The 21,756-nt window shown below is 41.8% G+C and overlaps 1 protein-coding gene across 10 annotated transcripts in view; it reads left to right on the plus strand.

Annotated features, from left to right (window-relative positions):
* SFI1 (SFI1 centrin binding protein) overlaps nt 1–21,756 on the plus strand; it is a 52,881-nt gene that overhangs the window by 3,466 nt on the left and 27,659 nt on the right. For 2 of the 10 annotated variants that reach the window (XR_006172493.2, XM_024108703.3), the window contains exons 1-15: nt 51–178; nt 2,828–2,926; nt 4,205–4,384; nt 5,262–5,333; nt 7,950–8,060; nt 9,987–10,081; nt 12,733–12,850; nt 13,089–13,191; nt 14,638–14,794; nt 15,499–15,660; nt 16,107–16,177; nt 18,261–18,353; nt 18,930–19,027; nt 19,774–19,840; nt 20,441–20,571. Coding sequence is in view for 8 of the 10 variants with exons in the window: in XM_024108703.3 (XP_023964471.2) it covers nt 2,904–2,926; nt 4,205–4,384; nt 5,262–5,333; nt 7,950–8,060; nt 9,987–10,081; nt 12,733–12,850; nt 13,089–13,191; nt 14,638–14,794; nt 15,499–15,660; nt 16,107–16,177; nt 18,261–18,353; nt 18,930–19,027; nt 19,774–19,840; nt 20,441–20,571 (1,481 nt within the window). In the remaining 2 variants the exon portion in view is untranslated. Of the gene's footprint in view, nt 1–18; nt 566–2,597; nt 2,708–2,827; nt 2,927–4,204; nt 4,385–5,261; nt 5,334–7,949; nt 8,061–9,986; nt 10,082–12,732; nt 12,851–13,088; nt 13,192–14,637; nt 14,795–15,498; nt 15,661–16,106; nt 16,178–18,260; nt 18,354–18,929; nt 19,028–19,773; nt 19,841–20,440; nt 20,572–21,756 lie in introns of those variants that run through there. The other 8 variants (XM_042841637.2, XM_024108705.3, XM_065567878.1 and 5 more) reach the window with 7 other exon arrangements.

Consider the following 21,756-nt stretch of genomic DNA (forward strand, 5'->3'; position numbering starts at 1 on the left):
CAGGCGCTAGAGGCCGCTGCAGGACCGTATCGCTCAGAGATACAGGCTGGGGTCCTGCTGCTGCTCGTCTCCATGGTGATAGAGGCGGTGCGCCGGGCGGGCCTGGAGGCTGCGCTGGGGACTCCGCGGGAGGAGCCGCTAGGACACGGGTTGGTCCCGATTCCGCACGGCATCTGCTGTGAGAGATATGAGTTGCCCCACTGGTGGGGGGTGGGGTTCGGCCGTGAATTGTCCCCCGGTTACAGAGCGGGGCTCTAGGGCAGTGGTTTGACCCCCTCCCGGTCCCATAGTTTTTTGAGGGGGGGGCTCTAGGGCAGTGAGTTGCCCCCCCCCAGGTCCTACAGCTGTGTGTGGGGTGTGTGTGTGTGGCTCTAGGGCAGTGAGTTGCCCCCCCCAGGTCCCACAGTTGTGTGTGGTTCTAGGGCAGTGAGTTCTCCCCTCCTCTCCCCCCCCCCCCCCGTCCCATTGTCCCACAGTTGTGGGAGGTGGGTCTAGGACAGTGAGTCAACCTCAGTCTCCTGCTGGAAGACTGGTGGATTGAGCAGTGAGTCGGTCCCCTGTCAAGGTAATCTTGGTCCTGCTGCTGGAGGAGTGGGTTATGGGACTGTGAGTTGTACTCTGTCTCCCTGTTCCTGCCTTGTGACTGGGGAGTCTAGCCATCCTGTGAACTGCTGAGTCTGCACACGGCCTCCTGTAAAATGTAGGGGTCCTACAAGTGATCCTGGTTACTCATAAAAGCAGCTGAGGGAATACAGTAAGGCTGAGCTTGGGCTGTGAAGCCACAACCTTCCCTTCTCCCACCTTTCAGATCCTTTCTGGGTATGAAAAGAGAAAGGCACATGAGAGTGAGGGGGTTCTGATGCTGGACTCTGGGCCAGAGGAACCCGGACTCCCAGGGACTGTCGGCCATATTAACAGGATTGTTCTGAATCTATGACACTTCCCTGTAGTGCCAGGAGAAATAGAGATTCCAGGGGATTTGTGAACTCTCAAAAATGCAATGGGATTGGAATTCAAAGTGAGAAGGTGCCCTTCCCAAGAACTGTCTGGTCAATATAAAGCATTAGACTAGTTTTGTTATTAATGTTTTACAGCCCTTTAAATAGGGAAAGTACAAACACCACAGAGACCAGCACAATACAAATATCTTTGTAGTAGATAGGTTACTATTATTACATTACAGCCAGGACCCCAGACATAACATCTTCATTGTGTTTATTGCAAGGGTTTGGCGCATCACTGTGTAGTTCTGTAGTATGTGTGTTTTTATATATATATATATATATATATATAATATGAAAGTTTGATTGAAAATGAGTATATTTGGATTCTTCAGCCCTGATCCCACAAGGAGTTCACTGTGGGCAGAGCCCCATTGACTTCAGTGACTCTCTCCATTGGCACAGGGGTCCAACTTCACTCATATCACTTTGCAGAATTGAGGCTTTAATGTCCCTTTCATTCCAATCTTTCATGCCTTGTTAGAGAAACTTTTCTTTTAGACCCTAATCCTACAGTATGTTCTATGGAGACAGACCCATGCATCTTCAGAGCTGAATTAATTTTAGTCAGACTCTGTGCTGGGGTCCACTTGCACAGAATTCATTACAGGATCAGGGGTTGTATTTGGTATTCCATTTTCTTCATTTGTGTTTGGGGCAGTTTCACCTGTTATCTCTTTTCTCGTATCTTGGCTCATAACTTGTATGTCTAGATACTGGGACCTAGGTTCATATAAATACCAGGATTTGGTTATACAGCAGCAGTTCTATTTAGACATCCCTTGTTGTCTCAAGAGTTAAGTAATCTTGACTGATGTTATCATTAGGGTGTCTCAGTGTTTCATCATAACTGTTGATTGCCATGGGGTTTATAAACTTAGCATGCACTATTCCTTGTGAGTTAAAATTTGAAATAAAAGGTCACAATCTGGGAGGTATTTTTCTGTTAATCAAAACTGGACAAAATTAGCCTTGAAATTTGTATTGCAAAAAAGCAACAGCAAACAAAGAGCCCAGTCTAAGGTTGCAAAAAAAAAAAAAAAAAGCTAAATTTTCCAAGCTAATAGTCTACAACAAAGATAATTTGCTCAGCTTTAAGAAAGTTGTTTTTTTAAAGAGCAGTAAGTCACAGTAAGTATGATGTGTCTGGCATGATTTGATGGTTCTTTAAAGCACAAATCCAAAGGTTCCTTGACTTTAATAACCTGAGAAACAGAGTAATCCTCTGTAAATTCATTGTCTTAAGAAATGCAGCTTATTATTATAAGGAAAACAAATTAGACTTGTGTACTTACTGGGCATTATCAATATGGTGTGACATCCCTATCAGCCAATCAGATTGCTCTGTTTATATCCAGCTGTCAAGTTCTTTCATGCTTCTTATTTTTCAGTTCCTTTGTATATGGGGCAATTAACAAAAAACATCAAATTGTTTGTGATATTGATACATATGGACCAGGTGTCACTACAAATTCTGAGCAGTCCAATTGCATTATTTGACTAAACCAGTCTGTTGAGCACATAGATGTCATGGAGATGGGCACATTAGAAATGCATATATAGGACCTCATCATGATATTTGGACATTTATTCACTGAATAGACCCACTGAGATCAACTTTATAAAATCAGAGGGTTGTGAATGTTCAGCAGTCCATCATTCTGACTGACTGAACATCTAGAAGTTTTGTTTACTATTTTATTCAGGTGAGTTTGCGTGAGAAGTGGTTGGGGTGCACCTGAGAGTTGATACAAAATGTACGTGTCATATAAGCACCACTGATTCACCAAAAATAACTCAAAATAATTCTTATATATTGTCCAAAGGTGTTTGACTGCTAACACGTGAGATTCCAGAAAGATTAGTGGATTTGATTATAGAGGACCCAAGATTGGAGGAAAGATGGAGAAAAAATCCAAGGGCAGGTGAGGAATGGTGGATAGGCCCTTCCATGTTAAAGGATGCAGTTATATTATTTTGTTTTTCTATCAATCCAACTCCGTTGGATCTAAATAAAGTTGTTACCTGTGTATTTCACTCAGAAGATGCTATTAACAATGTTTTATAGACATCTGTTCAAAAGTTGTTCCACTTTATTTGTATAGATGAAGCCTCTGTTGCCTATTGGGGAGCTCAGGAATGTGTTTATGGTTCTAATGTTCAAATCTGGAGGGTGGTGGCGGTGTTTGCTTCTGGAAAGGAAAATTGGATGCAACTGGTTCAACAAGTTGTAGCTGGTCTTAAATTGTGGTTGTTATCATAAAGTCAATCAGGAATGTTAAACATGGAATCCCATAACACCATTTTTAAAGTCACTTTTCACAATGGAACTGCACTTTGACTAAGACAAACTGTTTAAAGATGACCTGCAAAGGGGAAAAATGTTTTGCCTAGTTTGGTTTCTTTATGATGAATAAAGGTCTGAAATTTTTTTTTCCAGAAAAGTTCTTTTTTTTCCTGCTTGTTTTTCAATTCGGAAATTCAGGTCTCATCTTTCCTGTAAGACTATATGGAACACTAGTGAATTAATAGGACTGTGACATCACAAGTACTAAGAGACAGGAAGGGATTTTTAGTCAGATTTCTTAAAACTATTAGTAGTAGTATTTATTTAAGAAAAAGGTATTTAGCTCACTTGTCTGCGGGCAGCTAGGAGAAAGGATCTTTATGTGAAAGATTAAATGCTTCTTGCCCTTTAACTGAAGGTGGAGAAATCTCCCACTTCAGTACTCTAGTAGGAATCTTTCAGCAAAAATAGGTAAGAAAATACTAGGTGGTAATATTATTTTATTCAGAAGGTAAAAAATAAGCAGAACAACAAGTTCAAACCCACCTGCACAAAAGTTTCAGGTCTTTATAAATATTAATGAAGTGAAAGAGAACACAAACCAACGTTCTTTCTTTTCCATGTCACCTTTAAAACAAAGAGGAAATATTAATGGGATGATTGCACTTGGACCACTGTGCTCCCATCACCATGTTTTACGGCAACTTTTGGGGAATGACTGAGAAATTTCAGGAGACAGTTTACTGAGCATGAAAATTAATCAAATGAAACTTTTAAAAATACTGTCTGCAGGTGTTAACTTTATATGTGATTTTAGTGTGATACTTTTATATGGATGAGGTCACATAGACACTAACTTCTGCTAACTGTGAATCTGACCTTACAAGTGATCTTTCTTTTTCTCTTTCCTTTTAAGTTTAAGATCTTTCAAGACAGATGCAGCCCAGAAATTACATACTCCCAAAGTCCGTGCATTTGGACGATCTGTTACTCCCTGGCCTGGTGGGAATCAGTGTTGGAATGGGAGTCATCTGGTTCCGTATCGGGTCACATACACCTGGAACCGAGGTGGGAGGTTAAAAGAACTCCGTATCAGGTGATCGTGAAAGCTGTGCTCTGTATGTTTTGTTTTTTTAATCCTACTAAGGAAGGCAGCATTTTCTAGTGGTTAGAATGGGACTGGAAGTCATGAGACCTGGGTTTTACTCTCGTATTTGCCATTGATTTGCTAAGTGACCTTGAGAAAGTCATTTATCCTTTTTGTGGCTCAGTTTCTCCATCTGTTAAATAGGACTAATAATACCCACTGTTTTTGATTTCCAGGGGAAAGGTGCTCACTAAATACAAAGTAGTACTATGACTGTCCTTCTCACTGTGGCTGATTCTATATTTTGAATGATTTGCTTTATGAGGAGTTTGAGATCTTTTGCTATTCCTCCTGTAGGAAAATGTAAATAACTCGTAGTGAACAAGATGAATATGAATAGAATATAATTATAGGAATCTAGCCAGGCATTTTAGCTCTTGGTTCTGTGATCTAAGACCCACTCTACAAATTGTTTAGAAAAAGCCATTCTGTTATGGAATCAGATAGTCACCATGCAAATGAAACACAGAAGGGCCTAAGCTCCATTAAATCACCTGACAGCATCCCAATTAAGCAACCATCATTGTTATTTAGTATCATTAGGTATAAATAGGTTCCAGAGGAGACATCTTGTCTACATGGATTTCCCAGCTAAGTGTGTCCTGATTAGGCCCCTGGTCTTGCAATGGTACACATGCCTAAGTTAATGGGACAACTCAGATGGTTAAAGTTAAATGTGTGTTTAAGTCTGTGCAGGATTGGGACCTTAGTGTTGTGTATTGTAGTTATTATGTATCAAGCTTCTAAATCTCAAAAAACATTGCCTGGAATTAAGAGATTGAGTACAAAAATGCAGAAAGGCAACTAACCTGTGTTTGTCTTCCAGGCATCTGGCCAGGAAGTTCCTCTATTTGTGGGTGAAAAAGACATTTGGACAAGTTCTTCCTTCCAAAGCCAGGTAATTGAAGCTCCAAATAGTAAGATTCTACTTTGACGTGGCTGAGCATTTGTATAGCTAAGCAAAGGGATACCTGCTTTGCAGGAAAATATTTGCAGATGCCTTTTGAAATTATTTGAGATCTCTCTGAATATTATTCTTAAATAATTGTGGCCAAATTTTACTTTAACTGTAAATCCAGAGAAATTGCACTGGTTTCAGTGCAGATTTGCGGGATTTACACCAATGAAACTGAGAGTAGAATTTGGCCTTTCATTTTCATTGTATACGTTTTTTTTAATTAGAATATTATAGACAGTAAAGGTGGGACAGACCCAATAGATCATTTAGTTCACTTCATCCTGCAGTATACAAGGCTATTCTTAATGTGTATTCACAAATGCTTTGCGTATTTGATCTTTGAACTGCTACAGCAATAGAGGTTCTACAATTTGGTTTTAAATCACTACTGAAAAAGCAACACTCTCTTTGGAATTTCTTCCTATTTTGCTTTAATGTATGTGTCCACTCTTGCTTGTCCTTGCTCTACGGGCATAATCCAGTTCCCGTTGAAGATAGTGTAAGACCTGCATTGACTTCAGTACGAGTTAGATCAGGCCCTAAGTCATCCCATTTCATTCCACTATGAGGAATATAAATTCTTACCAAGACTGTATTAGCTGGTGAACATGAATTGTCCTGAGAGCCATAATAGAACTCTTCCCCTCTTCCTCCCACATATTGGGTGTGCATTACTTGCTTTGGCAATGTGCAAATCCAGTATAAGAAGTCTGGTGAATGAGTGAAAATGCCCTTTTTGAAATCTAGAGCTCAGCCAGCTAAATTAAACCAAAATAACTTAATTTTAAATTTAAAAATATTGTTCCCAAATCCAAGACCAGATCTAGGGTCACATTATTGGGGGAGGCAAGTGGGTATTTTTGGGCCTTTGAATGTTATTTTAAAAGTGCACAACCTTCCAAGGAGGTAGTTAGATCCCTGGAAAGTCTTGGATTTTAAGAGTTTAAAAAAAGTGAAATTTGGCTACTGTGTCGGGATTTTGCTATGATTTATAATTTAAATAAAGGATGAAGGCTGTACATATTGTGCATATTTTGGCCTTTCTGACAATAATTTGGGGCCCCTTGAAGATCATTTGGGGAAACAAAATGTCCCTTTTGCCCCACTGATAGTGCCAGGTCTGCCCAAATCCCACATTGCCCTGGTTCACCACCCTCCTGTTGTTTTAACAATTCAGTCAATCTGAAAGAATAACCTATGCCTCTTTCATTTTTTCCTGCTTGAGTGCTTGGAATGGCTTAGCAGTTTGGTTTGATAGGGTAGGTAGCTTTGAATTGTAATGTATGTTTTTTTGGGGGGGGGGGGGGGGCAGGGGAGTGGTCATTTTGAGCCTGATCCTGCAGACCTTACACATTTGAACAGCCCCATTAACTCAGTGAGATTCTTCCCGTGAACAAGGGCTGCAAGACTGGGCCCATTGTTTGCTTATCTCTCTCTGTTTGTTGCCTATTCTTTGGTTGATCCTTCCGTTTTCCTAATCTCTATGAAAAATATACGTAGATGAGAAACATGAGGAAATTATTCACATTTGCACCTAGTGTGACTTTAAATTTTTGAGAATATTAGCGATGTCATTTTGGCCAATGATCATTTTCTCAGAGTAATGTTTAAGTGAAATCAGAATTGAGGTTTCTCAGATAGGGACAATAGATATACTGGTCATTGTTATTTCTAATGATAGAGAATCTTATTATTTGAAATCCCTCATCTGAGTCCCAGTTCCTTAGTTCAAAACCTCATCCCATCTGAGTTTTTATTAGTTTAACATTAACATGAATGTTCATGTAACACCATCCGCTGGCCTGGTCATCTGTGGGAATTGAACCCAGGATCTCTGGATCTAAAAGCAAAGACCTTTATGGCTTGTGCTAAAGGACTAGGTTAATAAACTTAGAGGCAGTAGCTCATTCATAAACCTTTATACATGGCAACTAAAGGTGGACAAGCAGCCACACTGATAGCACATGGTGCATGTAGAAAGAATGTTATCTAAGGTTCTTAATCATCCCTTCTTGGAATTTTAAATTCAGAATAATTTGTTTCACGGAGCACAGTGGGTATATTTCAGAGAAATATAAACCTGTAATCCAAATTAGTTATAAATATACTTTTAAAAATTAAAACAAAAGTTAGCTTTTGGAAAAAACATTCACACAAACCAATACCAAACAAGACTGACTAGAAATGTAAATGTAGCAGAGTGTTGTCTAATGGTTCGAGGCTCAAGAGAGGAGTTCTATTCCCAGATCTGCCACCAACTGACTGTGATCTTGGGCAAGTCACTTAACCTCTCTGTATTTTGTTTCTCAATTTTAAAAGAGGGGTAATTATTTACAAGGGTTGTGTGAGGCTCAATTAATTATATCTTAAAGCACTTTTAGATTCTCAGATTAAATGTGGTATAGAAGGGCAAAGTTTTGTTATGTAGTTAGATACAGTTGGGTTAAGTAGCTAATACTGGAAAAAGGAGAGGTCCAGTCTCCTTTAAAATGTATTTGCTATTGATTAAGATATTTTTACAAATCTTCCCATCCTCAAAATCTTTCAACTGTATAGATGTCATTATGATCGGAAGATTCTGCAAAAAACCTTTGGCGAGTGGAAGGAGGAATGGTGGATTGTCTGCAGAGAGTGGAAGCTTAGCGTCAGAGCTGACTGCCATTACAGGTCTGTGAAATGACCTTGTATTGTTGTGTTCACAGCTGTGTGAGACATCCTCCCTGGGTCTTGGAGGATGGTGTGTATGTCAGTAAACAAACTACCCCAGCAGCACTGTTAGGTGAGGAAAGGCCAATATTAATGCTTTCCTCACTTATTATGTACAACTTTTTCTTCCTTCCTTATGGCCCCCCTTCATCCAACAAACAGTACATTTTTCTTTCTTTGTCCTAAGATGAAATAGGATGTCACAGCTCAGGTGTCTTCGGAGTACTGTTCACCTTGTCTGAATCAAATTTCCTGATTTCCATGAGTCAATAATTCATTTAGATCACTCGGAACATGTTCATATTGATATTCCTCTCGTCTTCTAAGTGGCCGAATTCTCTTGAGGTTTGCTGTTATTTGACTTGAAGGAAGGCGCAAATGAGCAGCTGGACACTTGTCTTTTGTATTCTTTTTTGTGTGTGTCAAAATGCAGAGTAGTTGCCATGCCGCTTGTCTACGGCTCACATGTTGATTAAGATTTGGGAACTTGATTTCTGTCTTGCTCCCAGATTATCTTCCACGTTGGCACAAACTCTGAGCCCATTAGCAGTGAAACAGGCATTCTAGATCCTCTTCTGCTTATAATGCTGTATGATGGGACAAATTGTTTCCTTTTCAAGAGGCTTTTATATATCTTGAGTAACCTCATAATCCCTTTATACCTTCCCCTCAACCTCTTACTGTAACATCAAAGCCTCTTGTACTCTTCTCTCTTTCTCACAAGGCTTTTTTGGCTATTATTCATAGGAACAAAGGGGTTTCTTCTTTCTTCACCTTGTCTCAGAGAGTGAGGAATTAATGGATACCCTAAGAGTTCTGTCCCCTTTTTTACATGCTCTCTCTGTGCAGTCCTTTTCAGTTTGAGAAAGCTTTCAGAATCCTCTCGTTAATGTCTCAGTATGGGGCAGTGTAATTATTTAGAGGTAGACTGAAACATAGATGGATGAGTGATTGAGAGGCTAGGCCATACACACTCACTAAAAATATCTCTGTGAAGATGTTGCCTTTGCAGATTGGGTTATCCAAAGGGCAATCAAAGTTGATCCCAAACTTTTTCCCCTTGGATGTTAGGAAGCCTCACTTTCCTTGTGCCACCATGACTTTTCCATTGAATGGCAGAAGAAAAAGTCCAGATTCTGTGTTGCAAGACACTTCGCTTTCAGAATCTGACTATAAAGTCTCACTAGAAGCTGCTCTGTGTGATAGGAATTTCTCCTGCCCATTCCAGAGCAACTGAGACCAGGTCTGCTGTACAGGAACTGGCTAGATTGGATCAAGGCTTATGATGCATTGTTTTGTTTTGTTTTTAACATGTGAACATAAGAATGGCCATAGTGGGTCAGCTCAATGATCCATCTAGCTCAGTATCCTGTCTTCTGACAGTGCCAGCGCCAGATGCTTCAGAGGGAATGAATGGAACAGGGCAACTTATCAAGTGTTCCATTCTCTGTCATCCAGTCCAGTCAGAGTTTAGGGACACCCAGGTTGCAACCTGGCCATCTTGGCTAATACCCTTGATGGACCTATCCTCTATGAATTTATCTAATTCTTTTTTTAATCTAGTTATTCTTTTGGCCTTCACAACATCTCCTGGCAATGAGTTCCCAAGGTTGACTGTGTATTGTGTGAAGAAGTACTTGCTTATGTTTGTTTTAAACATAATGTCTATTAATTTCATTGTGTGAGCCCTGGTTCTTGTCTTCTGTAAAGGGGTAAATAACACTTTCTCCACACCATTCATGATTTTATAGACTATTATATCCTCCCTTAGTCTCTTTTCTAAAATGAACACTGGCAGCCTTTTTAATATCTCCTTAATTTCTTTGAATTATTTTTGTTGCCCTTCTCTGCATCTTATCCAATTCTAATATCTTTTCTGTTGTTCAGATATTTCCTATACAACCTGATATTCCAAGCCTGGAAGACTTTTATATGCCAGCAGCGACAAAAGAGGAGCAAGTATCGTGTCGCAGAGGCTCATGGTGAGAGGGGAAGGGGGAGCGGCTTTCTTAAACATTGATGTCAGTTTTTCCAGGGATGTGTGTGGACAAATCTCTATTCCCTGCATGTGTTTATGTATTTACCTCCCCGACTCCTATGTGCAAGTGTCATTTACCAAGGCTTGTGATGTGTTCTCCATCACTGGTAATTTTTAAATCAAACTTGGGTGTTACACTCTGGGAATTATTTGGGGAAGTTCTGTGGCCTGTGTAATACAAGAGATCAGACTAGATGATCACAATGGCCTTGGAATCTCTGAATCTTATGTGTAGATGGTTGTCTACCTAAGGCTAGCAGGGGAGATTGCTCTTGATGCATTTACTGTGCAGCTATACAGATAGTTAGGGATGCCAGTGAAAAAGCTTAAGGGACTCTCTATCTGCTCTTCAGACTCTCTACCTGCACTTCAGTGTGGGTCTGATCATTGGTATGGTATGTATTTGAATGGGTATTTTCACTAGAACAAATTATTGGTGGAGTTCCCCAGCCCCTCAGCTGATGTAGGAGTCAGCTCTGGCTTCCTCTCTGTGCATATGTTGGTTTTTACCCACCTTATCCTGAGTCCCCTTTCTTTTCAGAACACATGTTACGAGTGAAATGAAGCACATAACATTTTCACGGTGAAATAGAGTTCTGACTTGAGCTATGTTGAGTCCTAGATTCTGTAGCTCCTAAGTGCACCCTGCTTTAGTGCACATGTTCTCTGGTCTACCGTGGCTATGAAACCCAGCTGGGGAATCGCACATGCAAAGGGGATACATATTCTAGATGCACTGGAGGAGAAAGAAAGTTTTCTTTGCAAATGCCTGCCCCACTGACTCACTTGCCTGTAATGGTCTCAACTTCCAGGGACTACAGACAAAGATAGAGTGATTCCTTTGAGATCAAGTGGTAAATATGACTGTAATTTTAAAGCTGAAGTCAAGATTTCTGTCCCATACTGCATGTCCAGTGTGAAGTTAGCTGACAACTGTGGTGTTTGTATATGTGTGCAACCCTGGAAATTTACAGACTGGCACCTAATGTCGGGTATAGTAAACTCAAAAGAGACTCATCCACCTTCTTGTGGAGGGAGGTCCCAGCAGTTGTGGAAGTAAATGTGTCCCTTAGGCCAAGTGGCAACTGTACAGTGAGGCCAGGGATGAGGAAGGATTCTGTCCTCCCCGACTGCTGCAGATGCCCCTACCCCAAGCCAGTTTATTTGGTCAGGTACAGGGACTAGGACCTGGCTGTAGTTTGTAAAGCACTTGGGGATATTTCAGGATGGAGGGAAATAATATACCTGTAAAATATTTATGGTTTTCCCGTCTCCAAGTAAGGAGGCCAGGCATTAACATGCAGCCCTACTCCCATTTTCACAAGGAGTCAAATTGCATCTCGAGGTGTTGATTATAAAACCTTAGAATTTACAACATTGAAGAGGAGAAAATACTTATGCCAGTAGCTCTGAGCAATGCTTTTAAATGTTAATACCACATATCAAATTATTTGGCTTACAAAGAAAAATAATAATCCTCCCATTAATTAGTAAAAAAGTGAAAAAGAAGTAATCCCTTTTAAGATATGGTAGATCTTGGCTCACTAGATTTTGGAGAACGTTGCCATAGAAATATATAAGTTTTCTATTTGAGTTTAAATATTAAATAGCATAAAATTAACCAGCTTGTGTTTGGGGAAAGATACACTTTGGGTCATTTCTCATTAATAATACGCCAAATCAACACCATCAGTCTTGGGCTATGGGTTTGTTCTAAGAGTTTGAGAGGGAGGCAGTTTGTCCTAATGGATAGACCACTGAACTGTGATTTTGGAAACCTATGTTGTGTTCCCGGCTATGCTGCTGAACTTGGACAAGTTCTTATCCTCACCTCTCTGTGCTTCAATGTCCCCATTAAAATGGGGATAATACTCCCTTGTAAAGTGCTTTGAGAACTACTGATGAAGCGCTATATAAAGAACTAGATATTACATTTTAATATTGTCCAATAAGCCAGGTATGCTGAGTATTTCATACCCTTAAGAGATCTGGAAGATTTAAAAAGATGCCAAGCCCAGGTTTGTGCTGTTTGTACAGAGTCCAGCACAATGGGTCAGTGATGGGCAGCTAGGCAGCTACTGCTATGCAAATAATATTTCCTCAGCATTCTCAGTAACTGTATGTTCCTGTGGGCTGCAGTATGTGCCCACAGGAATCGTGCAGCCTGAACAAAGTCATTCAACAGTGTTTTATTTATACCTTGCGGGTTATGTGACGCTATTGATATTTCAGAGCTTATCTTAAACCCATTGCTCTGCCAGCCTCTAAGGGGCTTGTCTACATCAATTATTCTGGAATTAAGTAGTGTATGCATTTAAAGTGCAATAGCTATTTCGCAGTAAGTCTTCATGTGGACACTCTTGTTCCTGAATAAGAGTGTCCATGCAGGGAGTTATTGAGGAGTAGCTATTCTGGACAATTTCCTTGTTCAGACAAGGCTTATCTGTGCCTCTCTCTCTCTAACCCCAGCTCTTGGAATGGCTGCAGTTTTAGCCTTTCCCAGTAGGTGGCAATGTAAGGCTGATAATGATTTTTAAAATAACAAATCCTTGTATGTCATTTTAAAAAAAATGTTATAACCATTGCTGTGCACAGCGGAGAAGCAGAAGCTGCGCTGGACATGGCAGCATTGGCTGATCTACATTGATGTTCGCAGGACCAAGCATAGGATGCGATCCGAGGCATTGGCGTTCAGGGAAACAAGCACTCTGCGGTGAGAAACCACAAACACCTTCTCTATCCCATGATCTGCTCCCACACTAAATCTTCCTGGTTCATAGTTATGATTTTGTCTCAACTGCCTTCTCCCCTACCCCTCAAAGGACCACATGACTCCATCTAGAAGGCAGTGCATCAGTAACGTGTATGTAGAGCCCTGCCTTTCCTGATGAGAGGAGGTTAGTTCCTCACCCCAGACAGCAGAATTAATGTGTCTTAAATGCTTTTGGCAGCATGTCATGGAGAGTGTGGACAAGACGACTGCGCCAGAAGTGTACTGGACGTGAGATGAATACTCTGGCCCTGCAGCACTGGGCCCAGAGCCTGCAGTTTCGGGTAAGTCCTTCAAACCCCAACCCTTCATACCTGAGATCACAGATGGCTGTGAATAATAGCTAACAAATGAATAAAGAATTCTCCACCCTCAATAATCCCTTTGTACACTGAGGTACCTCTAATGAAAGGATGTACAGAGTGGGTGATGCGAGGTATAGGCTTGGCCTTACCCCTCCAGATGTGCATGCAGGTGTGAGTTCCCCAGGCAAGATCTTACCCGTGAACTGCTTCTCAGTGGTGCAAGTAAAATAGAACCATCCCCGGGTTCTCTCCACATGGGGTCCTCAAACACCCTTCTTCTCTACAATGCAAGTATAAAAGCAAAATCCAGGCTTTTCTAGGTTTCAGTGTATTTCTAAGGAGCTGCGTGGCCAAAGGGAATTATTATGATTCTTTACACCATGCCCAGGAAGATAGCAGATGCTTTATAGAGTAATTTAAAAAGACAAGACATGGTCTCTGACCCAAAGAGCTCCCCACTTTAAAACAAATCAATAAATAAGAGGTGGAGGAAAATGATTTTTATTATGTTTCAAACGGCCAAAAGGAGTCAATCATCTTATCTTCCTCACTGGGTCATTTACACTCACGACCCAGCAGATGCGAAGTGACTGTAGGACACTCACTGTTCAGTGGACAGTTAATCTTTTGTGAAATCCAAAGTGAAAATAATTTGTGAAGACGATATATTTTATTTCCTGCGCCCTGGAATTGTTCAGCCTTTCCCTGGAAGGGTGGCGGTTGCTGTCATGGGTTTAGAACAAGGCACTTGCTCTCTTCCCACTTGGGTAAGGTGTGGTCTTTGCTTCTAGCCTGACTGACAGATGGCAACCCTGCATGGGATCAGCACTTTGCCAGGGAGGCTGGTCCCATGACTTGGGAAACACTGATAGGACTTTAGATACCAGCCTCCTTCATCTCCTTTAAATGAGAAGATTGTACTTGGGAGCCCATTATTAATTCCCAGAAAGTAGCATTCTGCCCTTTAAAAGGAAGAAATGGTAGTGTAACTTAAAATTTCTCAGGCTGTTGTAAGACTGGCCCTGGAATTCCCTGTTTCCTCTCACTTTCCACTCTGCAGTATGATTTGGGTATAGAAACAGCTCAGTGTTGTTGACAAGGTGAGAGGAGTTTGGTTGTACATGTAGGGAAAGCCAGGGTGGGAATGAGAGAGGAGGAGGAGGAGGTTAATGAAAGTCCAGGCCTAAATAGATTGGAAATGACCAGCAGAATTGAACATACATTATTGCTTCATGAAAATCTCATTCCCCATAGCTCCTTTATTTCTGTCTCCTGGTCTCTATTTGATATGCTCTCCCTCTCCATTGCCTTTGTGCTTCCTTTTCCCCTTCTTCTGCTCTTGCCCATTCCCTCAATGTTCCCCATCTCTCCTCTGCTTATTCTTGGCTGACCCTCCTCCTAATTTTTTGTAATTTGTATTGTCAGGCCTGGCTACAGTGGATGGAGCTGTATTTGCACATCCAGCATGACAAGCAGAAGGAGGCCCGGGCAGTAAATCATCATCAGCACTGGGAGCTGAGGAGATGCATGAAGGCCTGGCTGGGGCACCTGCAGCTTCAAAGAGAAAAGAAGCATCAGGACAGTGAGTGAGAATCATAGAAATATAGGACTGGAAGGGACCTAGATAGGTTATCTAGTCCAGTCTGCTGCACTGAAGCAGGACTAAGTATTATCTAGACCAGCCCTGCCAGATGTTTGTCTAACCTGTTCTTAAAAACCTCCAATGACGGAGATTCCACAACATCCCTAGGTAATTTGTTTCAGTGCTTAACCTTACGGTTAGGAAGTTTTTCCTAATGTCTAACCTAAATCTTCCTTGTTGCAATTTAAACCCATTACTTCTTTTCCGGTCCTCGATGGTTAAGGAGAACAGTTTATCACCCTCCTTCTTGTAACAACCTTTTATGTACTCGAAGACTGTTATAGTGTCCCCTGCCAAGTCTTCTCTTCTCCAGACTAAACAAGCCCAGTTTTTTCAATCTTTCCTCATAGGCAGTCTTTTCTAGACCTTTAATCATTTGTTGCTCTCCTCTGGACTTTCTCCAGTTTGTCCACACCTTTTCTGAATTGTGGTACCCAGAACTGGACACAGTACCCTGAATAACCAGAACAATGTCAGCTAATAGGTGGTGGTAAAATTCTTGGTAAAATTCCTATCATCCCTTGCTGGTACTGGAGATTCTGTCACTTGAGAGCCTAGAGTTTGCATGTCATTGCCTTGTCCTGACACAAATGATGCAGGAGCAGAGAAAGCTGGTCATGTGTAATTCGTGTCTGTTTTTCTAGAGCTGGCTCAGCAACATCACCAAGTCTGTGTGCTCCAACAGTGTTTCTCTGGCTGGCGGCAGGCCTGGGAGCACAGGAGAAGCATGCAAATCCACCAGGAGTGCATTGGTGAGCTAGCAGCAAGGGTGACCTTACGGAGAGTCTTCACACGCTGGAAGCATTGTATCCTTTGTGTATGCTGCCATAGAGGTGCCAGGTTCAAGATACTCCTGCAGGTGGACGGGGCAGATGAGCAATAATGTAAGAAGCAGCATTTGGGTCAGGCATGGTTGGATTGAGAAGCACTTGTTCATTAGAAAGGTGAAGGATAGTCCATAGTGAATGGGCATTGGAAGGGAGCAAGACTAGCACTTGGAACACATTAAGTAAAAACCTGTAGGGACTAGGATATGGCAGCAGGGAATTGCTGACAGTAGACAAGAGATGCGTCTTTTTAAACCAGTGAAGCCTCTAACAGCTTTGCTGCAACCAAAATGTCTCTATGTGCATACCAGTGCAGAAAACCCAACGCTAAAGCAAATGTGGACTGGAATTTAGTGCCTGTCCCTGAAGAAGAGGGTGTGTTGTGTGTGTCTATAAAAGATACTTTATTTTTAACTTGATGACAGATGTTGTACTGTGCATGGAAGAGACCTGGAAGCACAAGCTTGCAGAAAAGCATCACCGGCACCATCTGTTGGTAAGAGTTTTGTAATATCTCAGGTGAGAGGGAATCTAGGCTATTTGGAATGATTTCCCAGAACCGCACCTAGCCACATGTGTGTTCATGTCGATGGTGAGTGTGTCATGCTTTAGGTGCTATGTATAGCATTTCCTTCCATGAAATGTTCAGCTCAGATACTAGGTGCACAGATTCAAACTGTCATGGAATCCACCAAACTCTCTGTACCTCAGGGTGTTGTGTGTAGAGAAGATAGATTCATAGACTTTAAGGCCAGAAAGGGACCATCATGATCATCTAGTCTGACCTCCTGCACATCACAGGCCACAGGACTTCACCAGCCATTCCTGTAATAGACCCATAACCTCTGGCTGACTTACTGAAGTCCTCAGATCATAATTTAAAGACTTCAAGTAACAGAGAATCCACCACTTACATTAGTTTACACCTGCAAGTGACCCATGTCCCATGCTGCAGAGGATGGCGAAACCCCCCAGGGTCTCTGCCAGTCTGATCCAGGGGAAAATTCCTTCCCGACCCCAAATATGGTGATCAGTGAGACACCTGGGAAAGAATTCTCTGTAGTAACTCCGAACCCGCCCCATCTAGTGTCCCATCACTTCCCATTGGAGATATTTTGCTAGCAGTTGCAGATTGGCTACATACCATTGTAGGCAGTCTTATCATACCATGCCTTCTATAAACATATCAAGCTCAGTCTTGAAGGCAGTTAGGTTTTTTGCCACCACTGCTTCCCTTGAAAGGCTTTTCCAGAACATCACTCCTCTGATGGTTAGAAACCTTCATCTAATTTCAAACCTAAACTTGATGGCCAGTGATATCCATTTGTTCTTGTGTCCACATTGGCGCTTAACTTTAATAAGATAGAGGACTGACACTCATATCTTGATAGGTCTCAGATGAGATTTCCTATCTTTCCAATCAAGAGCAAATCAAGTTATTGTTCCAATCAAGAAGCAAATTAACTCAGACCAGTTGGTCCCTCATGCGCACCCTGGCCCCTTCGCTCTGAAATAGCATCTTCCCCTTTTTATTCTAGTGATTTTTCTCACCTTTGCTACTTATGCAGGAGGATTACTGCCCCAGTGCCATGAGGATAAATGGCTTTGTTCCTGTTTACACTGCTGTGCTACAGGAGTCAATGTCTGTACTTCCTGTACTCCCCTCTTGAAGATTGAAAATCTTCCCTCTGTGATAATGCCACCATGTACCAGCCACCTGTGTGAGAGCCTATAAATGTCTCTTCTGCTTGGGGAGGGATAGGAGTTAGTCTTTTTTTCCCCTTTATCCTTAAAAGCACCCCCACTTCCCAACATAAATAAATTCCTTATCTCTGGCATTCACAGGGCCTCTGGCTTGTTGGAGCAGATATTATTCTGTAGTGTGAGGCAGTTTTGATCATCAAAAAAATGACCCTAAAGCCAGTGAGATTATATTTTGGAAATAGCAGTAGTAGTGTAACAGGAAGTGCTGGCCTTTTAAGGCAGGGTACATTCTCGGCACATAATTCCTCCCAGTTCAGCCCAGTATTGAGGCATTTTGGGATTTGTAGTTCAGTGAGACCATAAGAGTTAGAGGTCAGTAAAGAGCTGGGAGAGGGGAGAGCAGTATTTAAGCTCCCCTTTCCCAGTACAGAGAGATCTTGGGAAGGGATAGGTTGTGAGTCTCCCCTGCTTCAGGGTAGGAGCAAGTTGTGGGTCTCCAGTCAGACAGGGAAAGGGCAGGACCTGTTGATCTCTCCATTGAGAGAGGGTGTGGGAAGGGGCCTGGGCAGTGATTGCTGACAGAGCAAGGGAGAGAGCTGGATGACTCGAGAAGAAACCCGAGGAAGGGAGAGGTTTTTAATTTAGCTGGAGAGCTAAACTCTCCAACCAGGGGGAGGGAGCCTGAGGCTCGGCTATGTATCCATGACACGGCAGTAAGACTGACCATTACAAGTAGCAACAAAGCTGGATTCTACATGCCCAGCTTTGGCTATCTGTAAGGGGCAGCTGGTCCCAAGGGAAATTGGCTCTTGGCTGCTTGGTTATTCAGGCTACACAGTGAATGGTAAGTAAAATTCTGCTGATTGTTTTCTCAGCACTTTGGGTTTAATGCCTTGCGGAAGAACATTATAAATGCTCGTCTCCAGCAAATGAGAAGAAATTTGGCTCATCGGCAGCATCAAGTAATGGTGGGTTTAATTTGTGTTATGCTGTGTTTATATGAGACCTTTCCCTGAATGTTCCCACCTTCTCACACCTGTTCCTACAAAGTGTTCTCTAGTCAGTTGCATTGGTCCCTTGCTACCAGCAGTTTCAGAAAATATCTCCTGTGTAAGGCTAGGGTCAGTCACAGACATGTTGGCCTAGTTATGTGTTGTCATACAGCCCCATTGTGAACCTCTTTGTAGCCAAGAAGATTTATAGCCTCTCTCTGTATGCAGGGAACAATTGGCTGTAACCCTGTGACAAGAAGTGGTTCAACTAAGCTCACCAGAGTTCGCATTATAGCAGCACCTGGATGTAGCAACATTTCTATTTTCAATTGTTTGAGGACTCCAGGTCTGCATTAAAGACATTCAGAGCAGCTGGAAGAAAACAGAATTGTATCAGGCTTTTTAGACTGCTTTGTTTGGTATAGCAGCACAGTGTTCTTTAAGGAACTCTCCCTCCAGAATGCTGTATTAGCAGAACATCTGCATCGTCATTCTTTTGGATTCTCCCGCTCTTGTTACCTGAGTTTTTCTATCTCTGCTGTTTTGCTCCAGTTGTTGCAGAGCTTCTGGAATCGCTGGAAGTGTCGGTTAGAACAGGAGGAGGAAGAGCATCAGCGGTCCCTGACGCTAGCAGCTCGCAACCACTATAGGTACTTCAGGGAAATATATTTTCAGATGCAACTAAAGAGCTGGAACTCATCAGCTCTTGGTTCTGATTTTAAATCTGGTAATACTTTAATGCGTGAGATCATCCTGGCACATTATGAAGAGTGGTCTAGTTCTGAACCATACCTCATTTGAGAAACATGGGAGGGAAATTGACATTGGTAAGCCATAAGCCTTGTCTAGGTTCACTTATTTAAAAAAAAAAATCTCCCACCAGTGTGTGGAGTACTAGTGTAGACACGGCATAGGTGGTTTTGCCACCAGGTTGCATAGACCTGCACTGAGCAGGGTTAGAAAACAGGGTGGTAAAACATCTTCCCTGTCTACATGAGTGCTATCACCATTGGAGCCTAGAGTGGGAGAGATCATTTTTTGGGTAGGTGTTGTTAACTACCATAGAGGCTAAATTCCTCTTTCATCCCAGTGAAGATACTTATTCCAGGGTTGAGTGCATAATTATGAAGCAGTAGAATAAACTTTTGCAACTATACCTGCCTAGATTGTGTTTTTAAATAAATATGTAACTTCTGCTTTTGTTGCCTTTCTTTTGGTGGGGTGGGACGAATCTATATGGCATACTTAAAGCACTTTAAGATAACACAATTATTTCCTGATTGAGACTGACAGTTCAGGACACTTAAGTTATATGGAGCTGTCCAGGTCCCGAGCTGCTCTTTCAAATAGAGGGAGGCTGTTTGCTGAATAGTTGGGTTTTGTTTTTTTATTTCAGGGTAACGCTTCTGCACAAGTCTGTCAGGTTGTGGTTAAGGAATGCCAAGTGGAGGAAACACAGGCAGGTATGGAGTATTTGTCATGTTTAAGTAGCTCTTACACGAGATTCAACCCAAATGATTCTAAAAGCAGGAGGATGAAGGATGGGTGAATGTGCCAGTCATTTCTGTGGTGCAGCAGGTTCATAGGATAAAATGATGTCCTCTCTGATCAATAGTTTGTTGAAAGAATTGTACATCATCCAGTCAGAGCACTTCTCTGGGAACCAAAGCGTGCTAATGTTGGTTGCTGGAGTTTCTAGGAAGAACAGAAAACCTTGATTTATGACAGGAAGTTGACTTATGATCATTATTACTATTATTGTTTAGTTTCCAGTTGTGCCCACACTGTAAGCCTTGTTTTGAAATATTACTTTGTTCTGAGTGCAGCCTCCAGAATCAGCTGGAAATGTTGAGCTAATTGGGTGGAATTGCTTTTCCACCTCCTTCCCTGTGAGAAGTATGGAGTAGAGTTTTATAAAGACTAGAAACAAACCCCAAAAGCTAGGTACACATAACACTTCTATGTTAAGTAGGATAGTTTAGTTCAGATGGCCTTGTTGTGGTAGTCCCTTGGGAAGGGAGCACTGTTCTGAAATGAAACCAAGCCTGTCATTTGCTTTTTAGATGCAATATGCCAAAGCTGACAGTCACTATGGAAGAGTGATCTTGCCTGTCACCTTCCAGGCCTGGAAGAGGTTTAAGAACTATCAACGCTGGTGGAGAGAGATGAAGGAAACGGCATCATGCTTTCATAGGTACAGTGGATTGTTCTTATGGACTGACTTTAAAGAGTATGTGCATTGGGCTGCAGCAACCAGTGACGTGTAACTAAGACTAAAATGTGTTGTACAATCCACTTAGGTCACCCCATGAAAAGAAAAGGTGACTTACTGGAACCTGTCGTTCTTCAGTAGTTGCCCCTGCGCCTTCCCACACGTTGTTCCCTTACATCTTGACAGCAAGGGTTACAGAATCTCACAGGTGGGCATGCTCAGAGGGTTTGAAGAAATAGTAATGTTACTTTGGATAACAGAAAGAATCTGGCTGTTGAGAGGCAGTGTGGTCTAGTGAATTGAGATGAGACAGAGGCAGGAACCCATGATGTCTCATTTTGGCTCTGACACTGACTTGGAGCTTGTCTGCACATTAAACTGGAACCGCTACAAGTGGAATCACATTGTTTGCAATTCACACCTTTATTGACTTTGATGTAACTTTGTGCATGGGCACTCTGCATTGGTTTAAAGCTAGTTTACATCATTTCAGTTGGCTCCTGTTATTTACCAGGGACAATATTTACAATGAGCAAGCTAAACCGCTATAAGCCAAGTTTAAACTAGTGCAGTGTCCATGCAAATTTGTACTCATTTTAACTAAATTACAACATCACAGCTTTAGTTAAACCGAAGCAACTTCTGTGTATAGACAAGCCCCAAATGTATAACTTAAGTGAGTAAAAATCAATGTTGGTCACAGTGAACTAAGTATCCAGCTGCAGACTTGCATTAAAATAACTAACCTCCAACCAATGTAGTTATTCTGCTTCCAGTTTCTGTATAGATAAGTCCTTGTATTGTTGCCTTGGCACGTCACTAATGGCTTTCCTTCTCCAGAGGAGCTCAGCACCCCGCTCTCCCACTGAAATAAACAGACGCCGGGGGTGCTCATCACCTCTGAAAGTTAGGCCACTAACCTGTCCCTCAGTTTCCCCACCTGTAAAGTAGGGATAATGAAATTATTAGCCTACTTCACTGGGATGTTGTGGTGGTTGGTTAATGGTTTGTACAGTGGGTTGAGGATATAAAATGCTATATTTATTCAGTACATTGTTATCTTCTTTTCACTTCTGTAATGATGGGGGGGGGAAAGTGAGAAAAATACTACTTTTTAGAGATTTTAAAAGAACTTTTGTGGGCTCTTATTGTTTGCATGAATTCAGT

The sequence above is a fragment of the Chrysemys picta genome, chromosome 15 (assembly GCF_011386835.1).
Source record: "Chrysemys picta bellii isolate R12L10 chromosome 15, ASM1138683v2, whole genome shotgun sequence".
In the NCBI taxonomy this organism is placed as follows: Eukaryota; Metazoa; Chordata; order Testudines; family Emydidae; genus Chrysemys; species Chrysemys picta.